At 51.8% G+C, this 21,915-nt stretch overlaps 2 protein-coding genes across 2 annotated transcripts in view; both read right to left on the bottom strand.

The window, feature by feature from the left end:
• Positions 1-1,473: 1,473 nt before the first annotated feature.
• Positions 1,474-20,086, bottom strand: RSPH6A (radial spoke head 6 homolog A). Its single transcript, XM_059383387.1, has 6 exons — positions 19,410-20,086; positions 15,851-16,088; positions 8,258-9,022; positions 6,848-6,992; positions 6,007-6,124; positions 1,474-1,711 (listed from the first exon to the last, which is right to left on the bottom strand). The coding sequence occupies exons 1-6, from the start codon at positions 20,084-20,086 to the stop codon at positions 1,474-1,476; spliced, it is 2,181 nt and encodes a 726-aa protein (XP_059239370.1).
• A 364-nt stretch (positions 20,087-20,450) lies between these two features.
• Positions 20,451-21,915, bottom strand: part of SYMPK (symplekin scaffold protein) — a 37,454-nt gene continuing 35,989 nt past the window's right edge. Inside the window, exons 24-27 of the mRNA XM_059383123.1 lie at positions 21,672-21,848; positions 21,405-21,500; positions 20,825-21,166; positions 20,451-20,635 (exon numbers count right to left, since the gene is read on the bottom strand). Of these exons, the coding sequence (XP_059239106.1) occupies positions 20,501-20,635; positions 20,825-21,166; positions 21,405-21,500; positions 21,672-21,848 (750 nt within the window). The 3' untranslated portion in view covers positions 20,451-20,500. The remainder of the gene's footprint in view (positions 20,636-20,824; positions 21,167-21,404; positions 21,501-21,671; positions 21,849-21,915) is intronic.

Raw genomic sequence — 21,915 nt, 5'->3', positions numbered from 1 at the left:
TTGATCATCCCCCAGATCCCGCAGATCTCCAGCGTCTCCATAGAATTCCAAGGACTTCATCCGACCCGCTACCGATTAACGTTAACCCTAAACATTTCCACATTTCCCACCAACCCTCAGTATGTATCTCCATAACTTCACTATCTTCAACAGTCTCACTTGGTCCTCCAACACCCTCTTATGATTTCAGAATTTCATTGATCCCCACAATGCCCACAGTGTCCCAATGATCCACTAGTAATCTAAAAGCTCTTGCTGATCCCAGGAGCCCCCGCTGATTGCCACTGCCCCTCACTTCTGCTGAAGCCACCCTGCCCCCATCACAGAACGTCTCAGACCCATTCTCAGTGGTCTCTCAGATTTCTCACCGGAATGTCCCAGAGGCATCTCACACTGGACAAGTCCTACCATGAAACTGACATCTTCCTCCAAATCCTGCTCCTCTCCTGTGTCCTCATCTTAGAGCTCACGCTCCCATTCCCCCAGTCATCCAGGCTGCAGACCTTAGGGTCTCCCTAGATCTGCATCGTCTCCCTTCATCCCCTGCTTCCAATCCCCAAGCTTTTTGCATTCTGTCAAGTGAAGTCCTCTTTTCCAGTCCCTTTCTCTGCATAGCCCGGTCCCAAATCCTCCTCTCCTCCTGGGGCCCTCTCAGTATCAGCCTTATCTCTGCTCCCCTGGACTCCCATCGCACCCTGCCATGTACACTCCATTTGGCATCTAGAGAGGTCTTTTTAAAAGAAGACCTGAATGTGAGTGGGGCCTTCCCTTGCTCCAAGGCCATCTGTGGCTCCCTTCTGGTCTCACAGCAAAGTCAAGCCCTGAGTGATCTGCTCCTGCCAGTCTCTCTTTCCAACCTCATCCCTCACCACTCACTCCTCACACCATGTCCTAAACATGGAGATTCAGGAAACTACCTCGACACAACGCTTTCTTGCCCTTGGGTCTTTTGACATGCTGTTACCTCTGCTTGGAATGCTCTTCCCCGCTCTGTTCTGGACACTTTAAGGGTCAATTCAGGAGCTCTGTCCATCCTCGGGGCTCCCCCATCTGGGTTGTCACTGCCGAGGATGTGTCTGTCTCTCCCATAGAGAGCGAGCCCCAGGAAAGCAGAGCTGGGGCTGCTTGGCCACCTCTGTGTCCCCAGTGCAGGGCTGGGCCAACAGAAGGCACTTCAGTAGTCGTTTGCGGTCCAGATGAAGGAATAAATGACACAGATAGGAGACACGATGCTGGGCAATGTCTGTTCCCAGCAGAGCCAGCCCTGACTTGGGAGGCCATGTCAACAAAAGAATGAAGACCTCGGCCATAAGCCGTGGGGAAATTTTATTTAGAGCAGTTACCTTCCTCTTCTACCCCTGCCCTCCGGGGGCAGAAAGCAAACCAACTGTGAACAAAACAACCCATCACTCACTATGTATAAGGGAAAACCTGCGATCTACCTGTTCGGGGGATGGGGCTAGGGGTCCCCCTTCAGTCATCCAGGTCCTCATCCTCGTCTTCCTCCTCATCTTCCTCCTCTTCTTCTGCAGCTGCCAGGGCCTGCTCCTGGGCTGCCTTGAGGGCCTGTTCCTCCTCCACCGTGGGGTCACTCATCTCCATGACGTCGGGGCTGCTGGGGTACTCATGCTGAATGGGGGCTGGCAGGGGTGGGTTGAAGTTCTCGGGACTGTACTTGTGGCCCCAGCCAATGTAGAGGTTCTCGAACTTTCTGGAAAATCAGAGAGACACTGGGAAATCCTCCCTCCCTTGAAGGCCTTGAAGACCCAGCCCGGGCTTTTACTGGAGATGGGACCCCGTTTGGGCACAGCCAACTGCAGAGCAGTGGCTGGTGGGGTCATCTGTGCCCACGGGATTTCTCTGTGTGTTCTTCAGTTGTTATTGAACATCTGTCTCCTAAAAGTGCCAGGCGTGCCTAGAGTTGCTCTTTGTAACAGCATGTGGAGCCCTTGTGCACTTGACATGTGCCCAGGGGGACCAGAGCTGAGTTTCTAATTAATACTTGATTTTCCAGTTTCACCCACAATTTCTTCTTCGGTCCCCCTGGTTATTTAGGAGTATAGTAATTTCTGCATATCCGGGAAATTCTCCCAAATTCCTTGTTTTTGATTTCTAATTTCTTTTTTTTTTTTTCAAGATGTTATTTGCTGGGGTGCCTGGGTGGCCCAGTGGGTTAAGCCTCTGCCTTCAGCTCAGGTCATGATCCCAGGGTCCTGGGATTGAGCCCCATATCAGGCTCTCTGCTCAGTGGGGAGCCTGCTTCCCTCCCACTCTCTGCCTGCCTCTCTGTCTACTTGTGACCTCTGTCTATCAAATAAATAAACAAAATCTCTTTAAAAAGATTTTATTTGTTTATTTGTTTGTCAGAGAATGAGAGAGAGCACAAGCAGGGGAGCAGTAGGCAGAGGGAGAGGGAGAAGCAGACATCCTTGATTCCTAATTTCATTCCAGTATGGCCAGAGAACATATTTTGGATCATCAATATCTGGGTACATTTATCTAGACTTGTTTCATGGCCTGGTATATGGTCTAGTCCTGGGGCCTGTTCCGTGAACACTTTGAGGAGAATGTGTGTTCTTGCTATTGTTGGAGTGGATTTTATTGCATTGTAATGAATTTAAATTTAAGCAATACAACTGATACTCAGTTTGGTTACTGGAAAATGTCTAAGCAGGTCCGGGACAACTCGAGTACATGAATCTACTTTCTCAACTACAAATTTTGTGAGATCTGAATACAGGCCAAGTACTTCTGAGAACAAGGTAGCTTCAAACGGAATGTATGCTGTAAGTGTCAATTTCACACCAGATTCTGAAGTCTTGGTATGAAGATAAAAGACAGAATGTAAAATAGCTTGTTGATTTTTACGTTGTTGCTTTCACATTGTGATAATAACATTTAGGATATTTAGGGTGGGGCGCCTGGGTGGCTCAGTGGGTTAAGCCGCTGCCTTCAGCTCAGGTCACGATCTCAGGGTCCTGGGATTGAGTCCCGCATCGGGCTCTCTGCTCAGCAGGGAGCCTGCTTCCCTCTCTCTCTCTGCCTGCCTCTCCAACTACTTGTGATTTCTCTCTGTCAAATAAATACATAAAATCTTTTAAAAAAAAAAGGATATTTAGGGTGAAATAAAATAAATTATTAAAATGAATTTTACCTGTTTTTAACTCTTGGACATAGCTAGTAGTAGAAAATCTTCAAAAAAATAAAAAACTTTAAAGAGTTAAAAAAAGCTCTTGAAACAATTAAAGAAAAAACAAAGTTTAAAATGATACAGGCAGCTCGTATTTCATTTGTGTTGGACAACGCTTGTCTGGATATGGGGACCCAGCAGAAAACACGTTAAGCAAGAATCCCTGCGGTGGTGCCTACATTCTAGGAGGAGGAGACTGGTAATAAACAAGAACATAACTGGTCAGGTCCAAGCCCTGCCAGTCCACCTGTTCCCAGAATTTTAACTAGAGGAGGAAATGGGAGCAAAGGAGGGGGGTTGGGAGGTAGGGAGAGAGGCAGAGAGGAGAATCCAGGGGGAAGGAAGAAGGATGGAGAGTTTGCCATGGGGGCTCTGAGGCTTTGCCCTGTAACCCCGCCTTGCTGTTCCTGAGATAATTGTTTTCCTCCAGGAATTCCTTGGGAGCCTTCAAATATGCTGCCTCCTTGGAAGCCTCACCTGGGCAGTTGAGCTTGCTAGGAAGATGAACTCTTGGGCCCCAGCCCCACTCCCATGCCACCGGAACCTGCCCTTAACCAGATCCCTGGCGTCCTGTGCACTCATGTCTGGGAAGCTCTGGTCTAGAATGTTCTCTACCTGTATTTCCCCATTCCTTTCTCTTTTCCTTAGAGATTTCACGTAAAGATCGCTCTTCCCAGGAACCCTATTTTGACCCCCTTAAGATGAGACTTTGGAGCTGCAATTGGTCACTGAACTGTCTATCCCTAGCGTAACAGGGTATTTTTTGGCTGGGGGAAGGGGTGCTATATTATTAATGTCGGCACTTTCTCTGTCTGCTTTCAGGGGCAGGATCCACATCGCCTTTTCAATAAAGGGCCTGGGACCTAGCATACAGCTGGCAGACAAGGACATCCAAGAGTCTTTTATAATGGGAAAAAAAAAAAAAAAAGGAAGAAACGTGGATGATTGGAGGCATGGATGATTGAGTAGTGGGTGGATGGGTGAAGGATGGCTGGATGAGTGGAGTTCCAAATTTGGATCTTTTGCTCTCAGAAACATGTTGGCAGGGTGCCTGACTTGCTCAGTTGATGGAGCATGTGACTTTTGATCTAGGGGTTGTGAGTTCGAGCCCTGTGTTGGGTGTTGAGATCACTTAAGAATAAAATCTTAGAGGGGCGCCTGGGTGGCTCAGTGGGTTAAGCCGCTGCCTCAGGTCATGATCTCAGGGTCCTGGGATTGAGTCCCGCATCGGGCTCTCTGCTCAGCAGGGAGCCTGCTTCCCTCTCTCTGCCTGCCTCTCCATCTACTTGTGATTTCTGTCAAATAAATACATAAAATCTTTAAAAAAAAAAAAAAGAATTAAAATCTTAGAGGGGCCTGGATGGCTCAGTTGGTTAAGCATCTGCCTCCAGGTCATGATCCCAGGGTCCTGAGATCGAGCCCCACATCAGGTTCCTGGCTCCATGCTTCTCCCTCTCCCCGTGCCCCAGCTCTTGCTCTATCCCTTTCTCTCTCTGTGTCATGCTCAAGCTCTCTCCAATAAATAAATGAAATCTTTTTTAAAAAAAATATTTTATTTATTTATTTGACAGACAGAGATCACAAGTAGGCAGAGAGGCAGGCAAAGAGAGAGAGTAGGAAGCAGGCTCCCTGCTGAGCAGAGAGCCCGATGTGGGGCTCAATCCCAGGACCCTGGGATCATGACCTGAGCCAAAGGCAGAGGCTTAACCCACAGAGCCACCCAGGTGCCCTATTAAACGAAATCTTTAAAAAATAAAACCTTAGGGACTTCTGGGTGGCTCAGTTGTTAATGCGTCTGCCATCAGCTCATGTCGTGATTCCATGGGCCTGGGGTTGAGTCCTGTGAGGGGTTCTCTGCTCAGCAGAAAACCTGCTTCTCTCTCTCCCACTCCCCCTGCTTTTGTTCCCTGTCTCACTGTGTCTCTGTCAAATAAATAAATAAAATCTTAAAAAAAAAAAAGGAAAGAAAGAAAGAAAGACAGACAGACGTTGGCAAATTAGGTCGTGGCCAGAAGAAGGGGGTTGGCAAAAGCAAGCAAGCGAGACTCTTCCCTGATCTGGAGGGGGAAAAAATTGCCAAGAACGTAAAGTATCAAGATTACGTGAAACCTCATCATGGGATCCAACACAGTCCAGGTTTACCGGAGATGCAACAGGAAAACCTATGACAACGTCTCATGCCACCTGGTGGACAGAGTCAGTAAATGCACCCACCCCGTGGTGGCGGAGGGCCCCTCCCTGAGCCGCTAAGCAGAAAGGCTGGGGATGTGCCTGGTGGGAGAGACTGAGGGACTCTCACTCAGCGTGTAGTAGGTGTGCAGTGAGCATCTCAGTGAGCGTGTAGCTGCGGGTGGGAAAATGCAGGAGTGACTTCGACCTGCAGATCTTTTGGAGCAACTGGTGGGGAAGACTTCTGCCCCCTAGAAAGAACGGTCTAGGGGGCCCAGGGAAGGAGTTATGTCCCCCAGACACAAGACTCTGCCCCTGTGAGGGCCACCTCAAGGTGGATCCCTGAGTCCTATCTGGCTCTGTGACCCATATAGCTGAGAAGCATAGGCAGGGAGGACAGAGATCCAAATTTGAATCCTGCATATGTTGTGTGACCTTGAGTCAGTTCCTTCTCCTCTCTGATCCTCCATTCTCTTATCCAAGGGGCTCACACTCCTAGTCCAGGATGTCTCATTTTAGCCCCAATGGAATTCCTGGAGCTGGGTGTGGAGGTCGGCCCTGAGAGATTCCTGAAGGGGGTCTTCTGATCTCCACCCTGCCCCCTGCCCTTGGCTTTCTCTGCTGGAAGGGACTAGAAGAAGACCTACTTGCCACTGGCGTAGGCATAGGCCCCTGGCCAAAGGTTGGAGCGCACGACGGCCACGGAGTACTGCGGGCAGAGGCTGCAGGACAGACGGGCGGTCCAGGGAGAGATGTGCATGATTTCTGCAGGGGAGTGGAGAGCACCAGGGAGGTCAGAGCTCCCTCCAGCCCTGCACAGCCCCCCTGGAGGGGAAGCAGAAAGAGGGGATAGAGCAGAGGAGGAGGACAGGGCCCAGGGGCATGGAGGGAACTGTGGCTGGCTCTAGATCACTTTCTCGCTGTGTGGCCCCAGTTAGCCACTGCACCTGTCCGAGCCTCAGTGACCACACCTAAGAAGTGGGTATCCTTATTTCACCTGCCTTGCAGGAGCTGCTATGATCTCCCTTCCGGGCTGGTCATTGATCTGGACCAGGGTTCGGAGGGTACAGTTCAAGCCCTGGGCTCCTGGAAGTCTGGGTTCAAATTTGGGTTCTATCCACTCACCCACTCTCAGCCTCTCCTTATCTCTTCCTACACGTGCCTGAGACTCTGACCTCAGGAAATTCCTCTCCAGGCTTCCAAAATCCAGCTTTGGTCCTGGTTCCTTTGTGGAAAGCCTCTCTAACTCGAGTCTCTCTCTCTCTCTTTCCCCCCAAATCCACACGGGACTCGAAAGTTCATATCCCCCTGATCCAGGACATCGCCATGTGCCATCACAAGACAGATGTGTCCCCATAACCCCGCAAGGGAGCTGCTGTCATCAGGCCCGTGTTATAGAAGAGAGAACCACTGAGGTTCAGAGAGATGCCCCCCCCTTGCAGTCTTGCTGTCCCTCCCACTTTCTCGCCAGGCCGGTAAGACTGTTACCTGCATCTTCTGAGAGCGGAGTCAGCAGTGGGGGTCCGACCTCCTGCTCCACCTCCTCCACCCCCTCATCCGCCTTCTCTTCCTCCTCCCCCAGCTCCTCTTCCTCTTCCAGCTTCTGCAAAGGGTTCACCCAGGTGCAGCGGCCCTGGGGGTGGGAGCAGGGTAAGGGGAAGGTCAGTCAACACCCCTGGTGGACAGAGCCTGGCTTGCACTCTGGTAGGAGGTGAGGGGCCAGGAAGGACACTTGGCACTGGCCATGTCCTCGGCAACCAGGGATGGGCAGGAGGACAGGGTTAGTCACACAGGTCAGGGGAGGGAGGACAGGCTGAGAGAGCTGTAGTGGTGAGGCGGGAGACCGCGGCCACCTGCTAGCTATGTGGTTCCCATCTGGGCAGTGTTTCATTTTTTATCTTACATTTAATGAGCGCTTAGTATATACAGGTAGGTGCTGGGGATCCTTGAGAGAAGAGACCACCCCCCAAAACCTCTGCATGTGGAGCTGACACTCAGCAGCCCATATGATCCTCTGTTTGCTGCTCTGTGAAATGGGAATGTCATAGGGGCCTCTCTCATTGGACTGCTCTTGGGGTCCATGAGGCACTGGAGGGCTGATCCACAGAGCCAACTTCAGTTGCCTCCAGCATGAGATAGGAGCAGCCGTTATAACAATTTCAAAAGGAGTTATTCGAGTTCAATAAAACATCGCCGGGGTCAATAAAGTTTCGTTGAACGAACAAATGAATGAATGAAAAGTTCTAGCACACAGCTAGGAACTGTGTTTCCTTGAATGAGTGAATGAATGAATATAAAGTCAGACTAGTCCGGCATTCCGGAAAGGCAGGTCCTCGGTTTCTTATCCATAATTCCCAAACCTGAAAACTGTGAAAACCAAGAGTTACTTCCCTGCACCCTTTGGCAGCAAGCCCGGCCTGCTGCAAGTGGCAGCAGCAAGCGGCTGTTCAGTTTTGCAGCAGAAATAAAGACTTGGAGGATAGTGGTGTGTGCACTGTGTCGCCTTTTTAAAATCTGAAAAAATGCAGGCCACCAAGATGTGCCTGGTCCCAGAAGGTTTCTTTTTCTTTTTCTTTTTTTAATTTTATTTATTTATTTGGCAGAGAGACACAGTGAGAGAGGGAACACAGGCAGGGGGAGTGGGAGAGGGAGAAGCAGGCTTCCCGCTGAGCAGGGAGCCCAATGCCGATGCCGGGCTGGATCCCAGGACCCTGGATCATGACCTGAGCTGAAGGCAGATGCTTGACGACTAAGCCACCCAGGTGTCACCCCAGAAGGTTTCTGACAGGGGCACCGACAGGGGACACAGGGCCCGCAAATAGAGGGGGGGTTAGGGGAGGAGGCTGGAGTCGGGGTCCGGGGGCCAGGGAGGGGGAAGCTTGGGTCCCCAGGCCTCACCTGCGGCAGAATGTGCTGGGTATGATGCACCCAGTTCGCCATGGAGTCCACCAGCTCGAGCACCGGGATGCCCTCAAAGTCGGGGTTTTCCTCGTAGGAGTCGCGCCCCGCACCACCCTCCTCCTCCTCATCTCCCTCTTCCTCGCTGAACTGGTAGAAGCCAAGCGGGCTGATGTGCGTGGCGGCCGAGATGCGGGCGATCTGGGCCCGCAGGTAGTTGGCCTCGTTGCCGGGGAAGGGCGGGAAGCTGACGATGGGGGCGTCCAGGTAGCCCGTGAAGAACTTCTTTATCTTGCGGGCCTGCACGATCTGGAGGGGCGTGACGTGTGGCAGCCGCGTCCACGGGCGGCCTGGCTCATTGCACACGAAATACAGGTACTTGTTGGTGCCCGAGCGGCTCTCCTCCTTAGGGACGATGGGTGGTGGCCTCCACATGGGCTTGGGGATCACGTCGGTGACCTTCTCCTCGTCCTCTTCGCCCTCCTCCTCACCGTGTGGGTCCAGGCCCTCCCCGCCCTCCATCATCTCCTCCACCTCCTCCTCCTCCCCTTCCTCCTCGCCCTCCCGGAACTCCACCTCCGCCACCAGGTAGTTGCGGCTGAGTCCCAGGATCTTGCCCCAGAAGCGGCAGGTGTGGATGGGCTGTTGCTCCACCAGCTGCTTCAGGGCCATGAAGATGCGGAAACTCTCATCGGAGCTCAGGCCCACACCGGCCTGCTCGAAGTAGAAGGCCGTCTCCATGATGTTGGGCACTGCTGTCTCAGCCTGCAGGGGTGGGGTGGAGGGCAGAGGGAGGAAGGCTGAAGCCCTGCTCCCTAGCCTGACTCTTCTAAAATCCAGAGAAGTGAACTGCTCTGTAACCCAGCTGCTCATGTGACCACTGTTGGTCAGTGAGATGGGTGTAGGGGCAAGTCCTTGGGGAGGATGTCCGTTATAGGAAGAGAAAAGGCAAAACAACAGCAACAACAGGAACAACAGCAACAACAAACCACTAGGAGAAAACCCATTACTCCTTCATCCTTCCCTCTTCTTTCGCCTGGAATGGGATGTGAGATCTGGAGGCACAGCAGCTATTTTGGGACCATGGGGTAACAAAAAATCCCATATCCTAATGATGGTAGAGCTGAAAGGTGGAAACCACTTGTTCCCAGTGGCATCACTGAACTGCCTTACCTCCCTGGCCTTCTTGTTCTATGGAACAAAGAGGCCACTTTTAGTCATGTTTCCTGTTACTTGCACCCAAATGCGCCCCTAACAGATATCCCAAATCATAGAGCAAATTAAGGGAAGAGGCAGGTCCTGAACCCAGGAATCAATGATGTTGGAGGATGGAAGTGGTAAGTCTTGTCCTCACTGCCCCCTCCTTCACCATCTACTTTGTTCAGGGAGACAGAGCAGGGCACAGAGAGACTGGGGAGGGCAGAAAGGGAGTGAGAACAAGCAAGTCGAGGGCTGAGACTAGAATACTGTGAGGTGGGCGCCTGGGCGGCTCAGTGGGTTAAGCCGCTGCCTTCGGCTCAGGTCATGATCTCAGGGTCCTGGGATCGAGCCCCGCATCGGGCTCTCTGCTCAGCAGGGAGCCTGCTTCCTCCTCTCTATCTCTGCCTGCCTCCCTGCCTACTTGTGATCTCTCTCTGTCAAATAAATAAATAAAATCTTTAAAAAAAAAATTTAGAATACAGTGAGGTTTGAGCCCAACCACCCCCACAACCACATGGGCCATAAGGCTGAACCCAGTAATTTTTCATTTAGTCAGTTCAGACATCTTTATTAAAGACTCAGTGCAGGGGGCACCTGGGTGGCTCAGTGGGTTAAAACCTCTGCCTTCAGCTTAGGTCATGATCCCAGGGTCCTGGGATCGAGCCCCGCATCAGGCTCTCTGCTCAGCAGGGAGCCTGCTTTCTCCCCTCTCTCTCTGCCTGCCTCTCTGCCTACTTGTGATCTCTCTGTCAAATAAACAAAATATTAAAAAAAACTCAGTGGGAGGGGTGCCTGGGTGGCTTAGCCAGTTGAGTATCTGACTCTTGGTTTCGGCTTTGGTTATGATCTTGGGGTCCTGGGACACAGCCCCACGTGGGGCTCCATGCTCAGCTCTGAGTCTGTTTGTCCCTCTCCCTCTGCTCTTCCCTCTATGAACACGTGCTCTCTCTCAAACAAATAAATAAAATCTTTATAAAAAATTTAAAAAAATAGGGACACCTGGGTGGGCTCAGTTGGCTCGGGTCATGATCCCGGAGTCCTAGGATCGAGTCCTGTACCAGGCTCCCAGCTCCACGGGGAGTCTGCTTCTCCCTCTGACCTTCTCCTCGATCATGCTCGCTCTCACTGTCTCTCTCTCAAATAAATAAATAAATAAAATCTTTAAAAAAATAAAAAATAAAAACATAAAGACGCAGTGGATGCCAGTCCCAGGCTAGGGCATTAGATCAGCCCTTGACCTGCCCTTGACCAACATGACACATCCAGGAAAACACATTGCCCAAACCACATGCTCTCCTGCCAGGATTTGAAATCAGAATGGAGAGAGAGGGGGTATGGTAAGTAAAATAATGATTGCCCCCAAAGTTTGTCCAGGCCCCCATCCCTGCACCGGTGCCTTCGTTATATCTTACACGGCAAACATGACTTACAGGTGTGATTAAATTAAGGATCTGGAGATGGGGACATCTTCCTGCATGATCTGGGTTGGCCCAGTGTGATCACAAGGGTCTTGATAAGTGAAAGAGGAAGGCAGGAGGGTCAGAGAGGATGTGACGACAGAAGCAGAAATCAGACTGAGAGATTGAAGGTGCTGCGCTGCTGGCTTTGAAGCTGGAGACAGACCCAGGATGAAGGAACGTGTGCTGCTTCTAGAAGCTGGAAAAGGCTAGGAGATGGTCTCTCTTCAAGAGCCTCCATTAGGAGGGCAACCCTGCCGACCTTGACTTTAGCTTTGGCAACACCAAGTCGAAGTGGACTTCGGACCTCCAGAACTATGAGGTGGAACGTTCTGTTGTCCTAAGCCATGAAGTTTGTTAGAGCAGCAACAAGAGACAAATACAGGTCCCAATGGCTGAAGGTGAAACAGGTTAAATGTGAGAGCCACACGGCAGATGACTGAGACTTTGTGTCCACAGTAACCTTTCGTAAGGACACTAGTCCTATTGGATTAGGGGTCACCCTATTCCAGAATGACCCCATCTTAACTAATTACATCTACAGTGATCCTTCTTCCAGATAAGTTCCCATTCTGCAGGACCTGGGTGAGTGATACTTCTCCCCGCATTAGAATTTTTGGTGGAGGAACAACCCAGAACAGATGGCTGGTGTAAATACGATGGTGGTGATGTTTCAATCACACCAGTTGCTGTGAAAGATTTGGTGACAAACGTCCTGATGGAAATAGGCATACTGTTGTTCACAAGTGTTTGAAGCCCCTCTCCAAAGAGGAATGACACGCTCCCACCCATCCCCCACCTCCACTGCACTCAGGAGGGGCTGTGTCACTTGCTCTGGCTTCTTGAAACAGCAGTGACAGGGACACCTGTCACAGCCAGACAGCAGCTGTAAGAACCAATGTGGGGTTTGATATGCTCTCTTTCTCCCCCCTGCAGGGTGGAAACTTGTGGCACAATGCAAACCCCACTGCCCTGCGTTCTCAAGCAGCTGATGCACAGAAACCTTTGGCCAGCTCTGCATGGGCAGGCGATGTGAGTGAGAACTAAGCTGTGTCCTTTGAAGCCACAGAGACTGTGGTGCTGTTTGTTATCTCAGCTGGATGGGGCACACCCCAGCATTCTGGTACTTTCCCTCAGTCATGAACATGATGTGAAAGCTTGTTTTCCTAATTGATGTGGACACCAGCAAGTCAGGGAGGGCTGAATCAAACTTAATTCTAAGACACTTTGCTGGTAGGAAGGAAGATACAGGAACGAGTGTAGGAAACTCTCTTGGGAGTGTGTGCTTGGCGCATGAGCCAGTGGCCATCACCCTCTTTCTGGGAATCCCCCTCCCATCCATATAGCAATGAAGTATCCTCTCTAGCCATGTGTAAATGATTATGCCTCCATCCTGGCACTGTTGATTGGAGCAAGAGTGGAAAACTGACCTGAAAGGACAGATCAGACTCTGCTTCTCTCCCTACCATTGTCTCCACCTGTCATGTGTAACTGAGTCGGAGAAAAAGTACAGCTAGCATTCCCCCTGCCTAGAAATTACTCCTTTGGTATCACTGGGTTTGAACCCAGATTCTGTGGCCAGATTCTTTCTTCTTTTCTTCCTCCCAGGTTCCAGGAAGATCCCATCTGTGGTCTGGAAGAAATGATTTCGTAGGGACAACTGGATGGAAGTTTTAAAAAGTGAATTCAGGCGCTATGGCGCAGCTGTATGCTGCAAGGTGCAGGGGGCCAGGAGGAGAGAGGGGCAGAGGTGAAGGATGGGCACTGGGATCTCTGAAGCTCTGCCAGAGGCCCAGCCACATCTCTGCCCTTGACTTGGAAAGGGTGGGTCAGCCCTGCCAGCCCGCTGAGCCAGCACCATCTGCAAGCCCCTTTTCTGTTGCTCCCAGGTCACTTTCCCAGCCTCCCTTGCAGCCAGGGATGGTCGCGTGACTCAATCTGGCCAACAAGATGCAAGCAGAGGTCTTCTGAGAGGCTTCTAGGAAACTTCTACTCTCAATTTTAAAACTTCATTTTTTAAATTTTTATTTTTAAAAATGTGTTTAGGGGCGCCTGGGTGGCTCAGTGTGTTAAAGCCTCTGCCTTCAGCTCAGGTCATGATCCCAGGGTCCTGGGATAGAGCCACACATCGGGTTCCCTGCTCAGCAGAGAGCCTGCTTCCCTCTCTCTCTCTGCCTGCTTCTCTGCCTACTTGTGATCTCTGTCAAATAAATAAATAAAATCTTGAAAAAAAATTTATTTACTTTAAAAAAGATTTTATTTATTTATTTGACACAGAGAAAGAGATCACAAGTAGGCAGAGAGGCAGGCAGAGAAAGAGGGGAACAGGCTTCCTGCTGAGCAGAGAGCCCGATGTGGGGCTCGATCCCAGGACCCTGGTATCATGACCTGAGCCGAAAGCAGAGGCTTTAACCCACTGAGCCACCCAAGCGCCCCTGAAATTATTTTTTAAAAGGTATTATTTATATATTTTGAGAGAGAGCATGAGAGAATAAGTGCCTGGAGGGACAGAGGGAGAGGGAAAGAGAGAACCCCAAGCAGGTTCCACGCTGAGCGTGCCCAAAATTAGTCTGAACTTATAAATGCAAGAATAGTTAGCCTCCTTTATGAAACAGAGGCCCGGAGCCAGGGAGCTCTGTGCTATCAAACAGCCAAACCTGCTATGAGGCAGTTGTACGCAGCGGGCAGGAGATTTCTAAAGCAAAAAAAAACCATCCACAGAGCGAAGGTGAAGAACAGAGAATCCACAAACCGGTCGAGTCCATATAGGTGTAAATAAATCACAGAGATGGCATTTCAAAGGAGGGCGTAAGGAAAGGATGCATTTTCCCACAAGGGCTGTTGGGGATCATGGTCAGCGACTTAGAAGAAATAGAAAAAGGGAAATGAGAGCCTCATCTCCTGTCAGAAAAATAAATACGAAAAGCTGAATTGCGGATTTCTTTAAGTCTCTTTCTTTAAGTCTGCACAGGCCACAAACGCCCACAATTTTGCCGGTTTGCAGACCTCCCATTAAGAAAACCAGGTCCAGGGACGCCTGGGTGGCTCAGTTGGTTAGGCGGCTGCCTTCGGCTCAGGTCATGATCCCAGCGTCCTGGGATCGAGTCCCACATCGGGCTCCTAGCTCAGCGGGGAGCCTGCTTCTCCCTCTGCCTCTGCCTGCCATTCTGTCTGCCTGTGCTCGCTCCCCCGCCCCCACCTCTGATAAATAAATAAAATTAAAAAAAAAAAAAAAAAAAAAAAGGAATACCAGCTCCAGGGGCGCCTGGGTGGCTCAGTGGGTTAAGCCACTGCCTTCGGCTCAGGTCATGATCTCAGGGTCCTGGGATTGAGTCCCACATCGGGCTCTCTGCTCAGCAGGGGCCTGCTTCCCTCTCTCTCTCTCTGCCTGCCTCTCTGCCTACTTGTGATCTCTCTCTGTCAAATAAATAAAATTCTTAAAAAAAAAAAAAAAAACCAGCTCCAAGTTCTTAAGGGGGTGTGGCCTTGAGGGACCAGGCGGTCGAAGGGGCGGAGTCTCACGACCAATAAAATTTCAAGGGGGCGGAGCCTCAATTGCCACCCTGTTCTAAGGGGGCGGGGCCTCTAGGAGCAAATCCTTCTAAGGAGGCGGGTCCTTGAGGGACTTGAATTAGAAGTAGACAAGACCTGGGGGTAGGGGAGGAACCGCTTAGAACCCAGTTCTAGGGCCACCTGGGTGGCTCAGTGGGTTAAAGCCTCTGCCTTCAGCTCAGGTCATGATCCCAGGGTCCTGGAATCGAGCCCCGCATCGGGCTCTCTGCTTCGTGGAAAGCCTGCTTCCTCCTCTCTCTGCCTGCCTCTCCTCCTACTTGTGATATCAATCTCTGTCAAATAAATAAATAAAATCTTTAAAAAACAAACAAAAAAAAACAAACCAGTTTTAAGTGGGGTGGGGTCTCCTAAGGAAAAACGATCTGAAATTCAAACCCATATTCCTAGGTAGAACTTTGTGCCCAAGCCTAGGGATTTCCACCTGCGCTTTGGTCCTCTATCAGATTGTGGTTCCTCCAGATTGTGGTTCCTCCATTCTCTCACCATCCCACCCCACTATCGTCAGAATCCTGGAGTCTCAGGAGCGTAGACAGAAGTGCGCACAGATCAAGAGCCACTGCAGATGTGTCAAAGGTTGTATATAGTATGGGCTTTGGAGATCACATTCCTGCCTTCCTAATGCAGTCCCTGGTAATTCCCACCTTCGTGCCCTCTGAGTCTTTTTTCTATAAATAGGAGTAGGTCGCACTTGCCTCGCAGGGTTGTTTTAGGGACAGAATGAGAGCTCTTCAAGCTCTTAGCAGGAGCCAGGGAGGTGTCAGAATGATCATAAACAGTTCTCAACAAATGTTTCTTGAATGAGTGAAAGAACACTTTACTTGAATTTTCTGCCATTGTCCAATTCTGGAAACGATTGTGGAATTAAATATTCTGAGGACAGTGAAATGTTAAGGGGCGAAGAGTGGAAGAGTTCTTAGAGAGTCTCAATGAAAGGGGAAACTGAGTCTGGGGACTGGGGAGCACGTCAGCGTTGAGGGAGTCCAGGAGGCAATGGGTTTCACAGAAAATATCTGCAAACCAGAATTATTTTCAGAGGAAGGAGTAGAGGATGGTAAGAGAGACCAGTTCCACCTCCATGTAGCCACAGGAGTGCAGAGGGCCAACTAGCCCTTCTGCTTCAAACACTTCAGTGCACTCCAGGCGCCTCAGGAGAAAGCCTGAGCCCCTTGGCCCGGTATTCAAAGCCCTCTGTGACCTGGTTCTGGACCCCTCCGGCTAGTGCACACACAAAACTGAAACTGTTTGTGTTGCATTCCCTCTGCATTCCCTTCACTCCAGACCTAAGCACAGGCTGTGCATAAACCTGGGCTGGGCCACTGAGGGTCCCGCTGTGCACCCCTCCTACCGGCTCAGGCTCACTTACCACCTCCTCCTCCATCTCCTGTTCGCCCTCGCCTCCCGCGCTGCTCCGAAGGAATAGCCCCTTCTGCCTCTCAGCCATCTCATAGGTGGGCTCCAACTCAGGGTCATCTCGCATGGTGTCCAGCTTGGGGTGGAACCACTCCCGTTGCGTAGTGCGGTTCAGTGACTCCAGGATGGACAAGGGATCCTCGGGCCGCTGGTTCAGGATCTTGGTCAGCAGGTTCACCAGGTGCTCATACCTGCCTCCCCAGGGAGGGAGTGGGAAGTGGGAGACATTACTCGCTCAGCTCAGTGAGTTGTTGTTGTGTGCCCGGCCCTGAGCCTGGCACTGGGGACCCCATAGAGAAAATGTCCCTGCCCCCATGGAGGGAATATTCTGATGATGGAGGCAGACATTAACCAGATAGGCAGAAATATATAGTGTGTCTTTCTATGAAGACAAAGCAGGGAATGGGCACTGGGAATGCCAGGGATAGAAGATGGCTTCCAATTTTAAATAGGGAGGCCAGGGAAGGTCACACCAAGGGGACTTCTAGGCTGAGATCTGAGTGACGTGAAGGAAACCATACAGATATTGGGGGTGTTTTGGTCAGAGAGAAAAACTGCTGGATAGACCCTGAGACATTTCATGAGTCTAATAGAATGTTGACAAAATTCAAGGAAACTAGGAGATAGGAACATTCCATGCCAAACTTGCTTAGAAATACAGATGCTACAGGGGTGCCTGTGTGGCTCAGCCGGTTAAGCATCTGCCTTCGGCTCAGGTCACAATCCCAGGGCCTTGGGGTTAAGCCCCCTACTTCTCCGTCTCCCTCTGCTGCTCCCCCTGCTTGTGTTCTCTCTCTGGCTCTCCCTGAAGTAAATGAAAATCTTTTAAAAAACGAATTGTAGGGGCGCCTGGGTGGCTCAGTGGGTTAAAGCCTCTGCCTTCGGCTCAGGTCATGATCCCAGGGTCCTGGGATCGAGCCCCGCATCCGGCTCTCTGCTCAGCCGGGAGCCTGCTTCCTCCTCTCTCTGCCTGCCTCTCTGCCTACTTGTGATCTCTGTCTGTTAAATAAATAAAATCTTTATTCAAAAAAAAAAAAAAACAAAACGAATTGTAGATGCTGAGGTCCTAAGTTAAATGGCACCCAGCAAAAAGTTGCTCTCAGAAAGATGACACACAATAATTAAACTGGGCTAGTAACAGGACTAGGTTGATACTAGAAAAGTAGAAAAAAACATACCCATCATGTTAATATGTTAAAACATATATATATATATATATATATATATATATATATATATATATATATATGTTGGGGCACCGGGGTGGCTCAGTCAGTTAAGCATCTGACTCATGGTTTCAGTTCAGGTCATGATCTCAAGGGTCATGAGATTGAGTTCCACAATCAGGCTCCCCACTCAGCGGGGAGTCTGCTTGGGATTCTCTCCCTCAGCCCCTGCCCCCACTTGTGCATGCTCTCTAAAATAAATAAGTCTAAAATTTCATATATATATATAAAATCACCTCAACCAGTGCAGAGAAATTGAGAATATTCAACAGCCATTTATGATTTTAAAAAAACCCAGCAAACTAGGAATAGAAGGTAATTTTTTATAATCGTATAAAGGGGATCACACTGGAGGTCTCAGCCAATGCAATCTGATATGAAAAAGAAGGGAAAGGTAAAAAGGATTGGAAAGGAGGAAGGGAAAGTGTCATGGTGTGCAGGTGATGTGATGAACAGAGGCCCTGAGCTGAGGGTGGGTCTGGTGTGTTGGAGGAACACTGAAGACGTCAGAGTGGCTTTGGTAGAAGAGGGGAGAGAGGTTATAAGGGGAGAAAGGAGGTGGGGTCATGGCTGTATTGTAATGGCTTCTTTGTACCTGAATCCCAGACTATGCTGGGCACTTGAGAGTTGTGCTGGATTCTCACCCCAGTCACACATCTGAGGAACAATCGTGATCCCTACTCTCCAGATGAGGAAACAGAGACTTAGAAGAGTTGAGGTCATGAGGTCACAGAGTGGCAGCACAGCCAGGATTTGAAACCAGGTTGGTCTAATTTCAAAGCATGTATGTGTAACCCTCTGCTGGATGGAAACTGTATGGTGGCGGTCTGGGGTGTGCTGGAGAGCCATCACTGAATTGGGAAGGGTAAGAAGTCAGACTTTGGCCTTGGCTTTTCAATAGGAGACCTTGAAGTTCCCGAGGCTGGGAACCATTGAAAAGAGCTAGAGGTTAATGTTGACTATACTCTAGGAGCCTGGATAGGGAGCTGACTAGAGATGAAGTTTAGAGAGCCAGTAGGGGCTGAACGGCTGAAAAGTATGAACCTACTCCTGAGGGCACTGGGGAGCCATAGCAAGATATGCCCATGGGAGGGATAGGGTTAGTTTTGTACTTGAGCAACATCTGTTATTTCTCCAGCCTTGTCTCCTCCCCCTTTCTCCCCTGGTTCCAGACATACCAGCCTCCTTGCTGTTCCTCAAATACTGCAAGCCTTAAAGCCTTTAAACATGGTGTGTCCTATACCTAAACCACCGTACCTCCAGTTAACTCCAAGGTGTTCTCCCTCATCTGCTTCAGGTCCCTGATCAAATGTCACCTCCTCAGAGGCCTTCCTTAACCTCATGCTGTTTAACAGGTACTCCCTAACCTCCCCCCCTTACTTTCCCCCTTAGCTTTTTTTTTTTTTTTTAAGATTTTATTTGACACACAAAGAGAGATAAACAGAGTAGTAGAGGGAGAAGGAGAAGCAGACTCTCTGCTAAGCAGAGAGCCTGATCCCAGGACTCCTGGATCATGACCTGAGCCGAAGGCAGGTGCTCAACTGACAGCCATCCAGGCACCCCTCCAGCTTTAGCTCCCATCATCACCTATCATTTGTTATATTTATTGTCCATTCTCCCAACTAGAATGTAAATTTCATCACGATGTAATGGGGACTGAGAAGTGTACTGACTACAGCTAAGCAGCCTTGGCAAGTACCTTCTCCAGGCAGAAAAGTTGAGGGGAGAATGGGGCTTCAGGACCCAAATCACGCACATCTGCTGCATCCAACTGTTATCACCTGGGCTATGGGACCTACTTTCTCTGTCTCAGTTTCATCCTCTGTGAAACAGGGACAGTAAGTGTGCTAATCTCAGCTGTGAGAACTGGATGTTAACATCTGGATGGTGGCAAAACATCTACTAAGTGAATGTTAACTATTATGGGGCACCGGGGTGGCTCGGTTGGTTAAGTGACTGCCTTTGGCTCATGTCATGATCCTGGAGTCCTGGGATCGAGTCCCACATCAGGCTCCCTGCTTGGCAGAGAGTCTGCTTCTCCCTCTGACCTCTCCCCTCTCATGCTCTCTCAAATAAATAAAAACCTTTAAAAAGAAACGTTAACTATTACTAGTTTCACCCCAACTGCTAGTCTGAGTCAGATGCCCCTGGAGCAGGCACTGGTTACCCATGAGGGGTGATCCCGTCTGACAGAAGAGACCCCTGGGTCTGAGGCAGAGATTTAGCTGGATGGGGCCTCTCCCTGCCTGCATCCCGCTCCCTCCCCACTCGAGAGCCCCTTCTCACAGGCTGAGGCTGCAGCCGGCGCTGGTCTGCAGCAGGTAGGCCTTGGCATTCTGTACGGCCAGCTCCCGAGGCTCTGGCTCAGGGACCTCCGCACTGAAGGGCATGAAGCCCAGCTCCGAGGGTGAGTACTGGAGGGTGGGGTCATCCCTCATGTAGGGCCCATGCGGGACACCCTGGTCGAACTGTAGGTCTTCTCCCTGGTACATGTTGAACTGGCCCAGGTAGTCGGGCTGCGTCTCCAGGTAAGTAGAGTCCAGTTGCTGGAAGAGGCTGCCTTGGCCCTGCTGTAGTTGCTGCAGCATTAGGCTGACGTTTCGGGCGGCCTGCATCCCGCCTTCTTCCAGGTAAGGTTGGGGCTGTAACTCGGAAGGAAAGCCCATATTCAGGGACGGGTACTCTACACCACCCAGCTGGGCTTCCTCAGTGGGGTACATCGCCAAGTTCTCCTGTGCGGTCAGTGGGGGCCCTGATGACCAGTCCTGGAGGTTGGTCTGGCTCTCCAGGATCCCTTGACTGCTCTGCATGGCCGGGCCATCAAATGGTGTCTGGGGCACCTCCTCGGAGATGCTAGGCTGGGGTAGACTGAGCTCCCGACTGCGCCGCTGGGGCACCTGGGAACTCCTTCGACTTGAGGGTTGCTGGGGTTGGGGCTCAGGGTCGGGCGATGGGTCCCCCATAGTTCAGAAGAGGTCGCAGACCTCCAGAAGTAAGGCCTGCAGACAGGGAGGCCAGTTTAGTTGCCAGCCTGCCGGCACAGGCCCGGTATCCTCTGCGCCAGCCGAGCCGGTTTCTAAGTAGGGAGGGGGCGGGCCGTTACCAGGGGAGGGCGCGCGGGGACGCCCGGCCAAGGACCTGACTTCTGCGCAGGCGCAGCCCCCCAGCCCCAGGGCCTGCCAGTCTTCCAGCCAGCACCTGGGGGCGTTCACTCCACACTGGGCAGTCCCACAGCTGACACGCAGGTAGAGACGAGAGACTGCATCCACGCCCCAGACCCGCGATCTTTTTAATTTTAAAGGCAAAACCCCTGCGGCTAGGCCCCGCCCCGCCCTTCCCGAGCCCCCAGCCCCATACCCCTTCCCCACCAAGCCCCGTCAGCTGTTCCCCTTGATCTCGGGTTCCCCGGATTCCTCGGCGGCAGGGCTGGGGGTCTTCATGGTGTCTTCTCCGGCAGGGGTGAGGGTCTGGGGACTGCGCTCCTCCTTTGAGGTCAACCCGCCCGCTGCCTCCTGGTGACAGGAGAAGGGGGAACAGGTCAAGGATAGCGGAGCGTGGTCCTACCTCCATGCTTCCTTCTACCTCCATGCTTCCTTCGGGCTGTACCCCGCTCCCCCCGACCCTGGGCACTTGGCATACACCCTCTATCCGGGGGCCCTAATTGTCTTCTTCCTTTGCTGCTTTGAGGTTGTCATCCCTACCTTAGGTAGGGGCCCCTCAAGACTAGAGTCCAGGAGTGCGGCCTCGGTCAACCCCGAGTCGTCATCCATGCTGATGAAGATGGCCGGGGTCTCACACTCAGGCCCCTCCTCCCGGAAATCTATGGCTTCTTCGGGCTGGGGAGGGCCTGGCCGGGTGGAGGAAGAGGACGACGACGACGACGACGACGACGACGAGGGGGCTCCCACTCCTCCCGGCTTCAGCTTCTGTTCCTCCTCCAGCTGACGCTTTAAGGCTTTCTCCTGGGCCAGCCGCAGGCCAATGAGGTCCTGAGGGGGCCGGGGGGCAGGGGCCGGGGCCAGGGCCAAGGGCTCCAGGTCGTCCTGGGGGTGGTGAAGGGCACACGGAAACTCAGCGCCGAGGGAGTGGGGGCCAGGTCATAGGCTGCTGTCAGAGGATGGTGGCAAGGAGCCAGCAGGGTGGGCATGGGGAGTACGCAAGGGGCAGCTGTTCCTCCACCTCCCATCCCTTTCAGCAGGAGCCTCCACCAGAGGTGGCTGGGGTGGGGGGGAACAGGATGGGCCTTGCTGGCTTAGGGGTTAGGGAGCTGTGGGCCCTCACCTCTTCCAGGGGCCCTGCAGGCACTTCCTTGGCCTCTGGCTCCTGCTTGCCACTGGCCTCCAGGATGGTCATGATGGAGTTGGGGATGTGTGCTTGCTAGGGGAAGAGCAGGTTGGGGGCTCTATGGAGTGCTTGGACCCAAGACCCTTAGTGGACCCTCCCAGAGCCCCTGAGCTTCTGTGACAGTGCAGGGCTCCCCTCTGCTCACCCCCATCCAGTCTTCCAGGGCTGAACCCATGGGGCCACCCATCCCACACCCTGGGGTACCTGGTGGGGGGTGAAGGATCGGACGTGGGCCAGCAGGGGTTCCCGGAGCTCTGGGCACTTGTCAAAGACGGCACCCAGCTGCTGGGGTGGCAACTGCAGGATGACCTGGAAACTCTGGGGCTTGGTGCGTTGACAGCACTTGATGAAGCCCTCCCACACCTTGGGATACTTCCACACCTGAACGGGGCGGGGAGGGAGCGGTCCTGAGCAGGTGCTCAGGCAGTCACCCCAGAAAAGGGGAAGA

The sequence above is a fragment of the Mustela nigripes genome, chromosome 17 (assembly GCF_022355385.1).
Source record: "Mustela nigripes isolate SB6536 chromosome 17, MUSNIG.SB6536, whole genome shotgun sequence".
Lineage (NCBI taxonomy): Eukaryota > Metazoa > Chordata > Mammalia > Carnivora > Mustelidae > Mustela > Mustela nigripes.
The sequence above is the reverse complement of the archived record's forward strand: the minus strand, read 5'-3'. Positions and strand labels throughout refer to the sequence as shown.